Raw genomic sequence first — 3,516 nt, 5'->3', positions numbered from 1 at the left:
TAGTGGAGGTCTATTGCCAATGTCCACAATGTCAAGTTGATAACTTGGAATGAGTTCAGAGATTTGTGGTGGAGGTCTATGACCAATGTCCATAATGTTGAGTTGATGACTTGGGACAAGTTCAGAGATTTGTTTTTAGAGTGCTTCTTTCCGAGGGCTATGAGGCGGGAGATGAGGATACAGTTCACAGGTCTTTATCAGGGCACCATGAGCGTCATTAAGTATGAGACACGATTTACTTCTCTCTTTCGTTATGCCGAGGATATGGTCGCGACAGATGAAGCCAGGGCAATGAAGTTTCAGGATGGGCTCTATCTTGACATCAGGCCACGGGGCTCAATTCTTGATTTGAGGACTTACAGAGAAGTGGTCCAGAGGGCTATGCTAGCTGAGGTAGAGGAACGCGATCAGTTACGGATCAAGGGTTCACATAAGCAGCCTTGCAAAGACAATCCATCATCTTTTGGGAGTCAGTGGAAGAAAGATAAGGCAGGAACAATACACACTCATAGGGGCCACCACAGCAGATTCGTTCTACACTCACAATTCCTATATCTTCGGGATCAACTCAGGGTGTGATCTGTCACCATTGTCAGCAGCCAGGGCACATCAAGCCTTGCTGCCCACAGCTTCGACCACAGGGCAGTCAGACATCAGTTTATACGAAAATAGGGCAGGGAGCTTGTTTCTATTGTAGGAAACTAGGTCATCTTAAGAAGGATTGTCTAAAGTTGTTGAATAAGTCACATAGTAGCACAGATTCACAGATGGTACTGGTACAGTCTGTAGTGGTTAAGTTTGGTTTCAGAGTTCCTCAGGCACCATAGCTAGTGGTGCCAGTTGGCACCACAGCCAGCTAGGGGTTCTACACCTACTGCTTCTACACGTCAGTCAGATTATTATGGCAGTTCAGAGAAGGGTTCAGGGGCTCAGGGACAAGCCTACGCTCTTCGACAGACGGATGCTTCCGTAGGGACCTCTTCAGTTCGAGGTATCTTTCTAGTTTTTAGTTCTTAGGCACGGGTTCTTGTTGACACGGGTGCATCACATTCTTTCATGTCTGTATCATTTGCACATTCATTGGGTCTAGAAGTCACACTTCAGGACAGTTTTCTCTGTGTTGACACACCAGCTGGGGGTCCAGTATCTTTGGATTGTGTTTGTCAGTGTTATGCTATTGAGATAGCTGGGCGGACCTTAGAGTTCGATTTCGTTATTCTTGACATGACGTGCTTTGACATCATTCTCGGGATGGATTGGTTGTCATTCTTTCAGGCTATGATTGATTGCTTCTGCAGGAGGGTGTCCATTTGTACTCCCAAGGGAGACTGTTTCCATTTTGTGAGATCAGAGTGATTCCCACCTGGCAATGGTTTTCAGCATTGATCACTGGAGTCACCACAGATCCTACTTGGCTAGTTTGCTAGTCGATGAGGATAACAGTTTGGGCCGTGTTTTTCTGGCAGTTGTTGAGGATTTTGTTGATGTTTTTTCTGAGGAACTGACAGAGTTACCTTCTTTAAGGGAAGTTATTTTTACCATTGATGTCATTCCTGGTACAACACCCATCTCTATGGCACCGTACCGTATGGTACTAGCAGAGCTTGATGAGCTGAAAGGTCAGTTGGATGATTTGAAAGCTAAAGGTTTTTGTGAAGAAGAATGATGGGTCTTTGAGATTTTGCATCGATTATCGCAAGTTGAATCACGCTATGATTAAGAACATGCATTTTTTGCCTAGGATTGATGACTTGTTTGATCAGTTGAAGGGAGTGACATGCTTTTCTAAGATTGATTTGAGATTGGGTTACCATCAGTTGAGGGTTAAGGATGGGGATATATCCAAGACCGTTTTTCGCACACGGTATGACCATTATGAGTTTCTGGTGATGCCATTTGGTTTGACCAATGCTCCAGCAGCTTTTATGGATTTGATGAACCGTGTATTCAGTGATTATCTTGACAGATTTGTGGTGGTGTTCATTGACGATATTCTCATGTACTCAGCTTCAGTGGAGGAGCATGAGTATCATTTGAGAACAGTTTTGTAGATCCTTAGGGATAATCGATTGTATGCCAAGTTCGAGAAATGCGAATTTTGGCTACCTGAAGTGAAGTTCCTTAGACATGTCGTGTCAAGGGGTGGAGTTACAGTGGATCCATCGAAGATTGAGTTTGTGATGGATTGGGAACATCCGAAGACAGTGTTTGAGGTTCAGAGCTTTCTTGGCCTAGCCGGCTACTACAGGAGATTTGTTCGGGATTTCTCTCGTTTAGCAGCACCTATGACTTGACTTACTCGCAAGGGAGTCAAGTTCATATGAAATGAGGCTTGTAGTTCTATTTTTTAGGAGTTGAAGGTCAGATTGACATCGGCTCCAGTTTTGATCATACCTGAATGTGGTTTGGGTTACGTGGTTTATTGTGATGCTTCGCGAGAAGGTTTAGGGTGTGTTCTGATACAGACTAAACGGGTGGTAGCTTATGGGTCTCGACAGTTGAAGACTCATGAGTTGAACTATCCGACACATGATTTAGAGTTGGCAGCGGTTATCTTTGCCCTGAAATGGTGGAGACATTATTTGTACAGGGAGAAGTTCAAGGTTTTCTCCGATCACAAGAGTCTCAGATATCTCTTTTCTCAGAAGGATTTGAATTTGAGAAAGCGTAGATGGGTCAAGTTCATAGAGGACTACGACTTTGAGTTGCAGTATCATCCAAGAAAGGCCAATGTGGTGGCTGATGCATTGAGTAGGAAATTACAAAGTACTCTTGCTAGCATTTTCGTCCGCAGATGAAAGATGCTAGAAGAGCTTGTAGATCTTGGTTTACAGTCGTATGAGGATGTTTCACCGGTTATTTTGTTTAGCCTTGTGGCTCAACCAGCTTTTGTGGGTAGAGTTATTGAGGCACAGCAGGAGGATGGGGAGATGAAGTCCATCCACGATTGAATTTCAGGCGGCGAGAATGTAGAGGGTTAGACCTTGCATTAAGATGGTGGTCTCAGGTGTAGAGGAAAGATGTTTGTTCCTTTGTCTTGTCATGGCTTTGTTCTTTAGGATTTTTACCATTCTTGACTCGCAGTTCATCCTGGTGGTATGAAGATGTATCACAATTTGCGAAGATAGTTTTGGTGGAAAGGTATGAAACGGGATGTTTCTCAGTTCGTGGCTAAATGCCTTACTTGTCAGCTAGTGAAAGCAGAGCATCAGAGACTAGCAAGTTTGTTGCAACCACTACCAGTGGCAGAGTGAAAGTGGGAGCACATCACTATGGATTTCGTGACGGAACTTCTGAGATCTAAGACAGGGAATGATGCCGTTTGGGTCATTGTTGACATATTGACTAAGACGGCTCACTTTTTGCCTATAGCAGTGGCAGATGACACGGAAAGACTTAGTGGATTGTATGCAAGGTAGATTGTCAGGCTTCACGGGATTCCAGTAGCCATTGTTTCAGATAGGGATCCTAGGTTCACGTCTCACTTTTGGCAGAGTTTTCAGGAGGCTCTTGATA

General features: G+C 44.2%; 1 protein-coding gene across 1 annotated transcript; it reads left to right on the top strand.

Moving 5' to 3' along the window:
* Positions 1–381: 381 nt before the first annotated feature.
* Positions 382–2,051, top strand: LOC132296622 (uncharacterized). The gene is made up of 5 exons (XM_059794807.1): positions 382–489; positions 573–776; positions 892–991; positions 1,091–1,352; positions 1,967–2,051. The coding sequence occupies exons 1-5, from the start codon at positions 382–384 to the stop codon at positions 2,049–2,051; spliced, it is 759 nt and encodes a 252-aa protein (XP_059650790.1).
* Positions 2,052–3,516: the final 1,465 nt, after the last annotated feature.

Source organism: Cornus florida, unplaced genomic scaffold, assembly GCF_030987335.1.
Source record: "Cornus florida cultivar Cherokee Brave unplaced genomic scaffold, ASM3098733v1 CherokeeBrave_3.0.0_Hap2_Chr02, whole genome shotgun sequence".
NCBI classification, from domain to species: Eukaryota; Viridiplantae; Streptophyta; class Magnoliopsida; order Cornales; family Cornaceae; genus Cornus; species Cornus florida.
This window is presented reverse-complemented; position numbering and strand designations above follow the sequence as displayed.

What these genes read in the sequence shown, in the direction of transcription:
- LOC132296622 (XM_059794807.1), top strand. Translation starts at nt 382, where the DNA reads ATGCTAGCTGAGGTAGAGGAACGCGATCAGTTACGGATCAAGGGTTCA. An exon ending in GTCAGTGGAAGAAAGATAAG is followed by an intron (nt 490 to 572) that starts GCAGGAACAATA and finishes GGATCAACTCAG; the next exon opens with GGTGTGATCTGTCACCATTG. An exon ending in CAGATTCACAGATGGTACTG is followed by an intron (nt 777 to 891) that starts GTACAGTCTGTA and finishes TCTACACGTCAG; the next exon opens with TCAGATTATTATGGCAGTTC.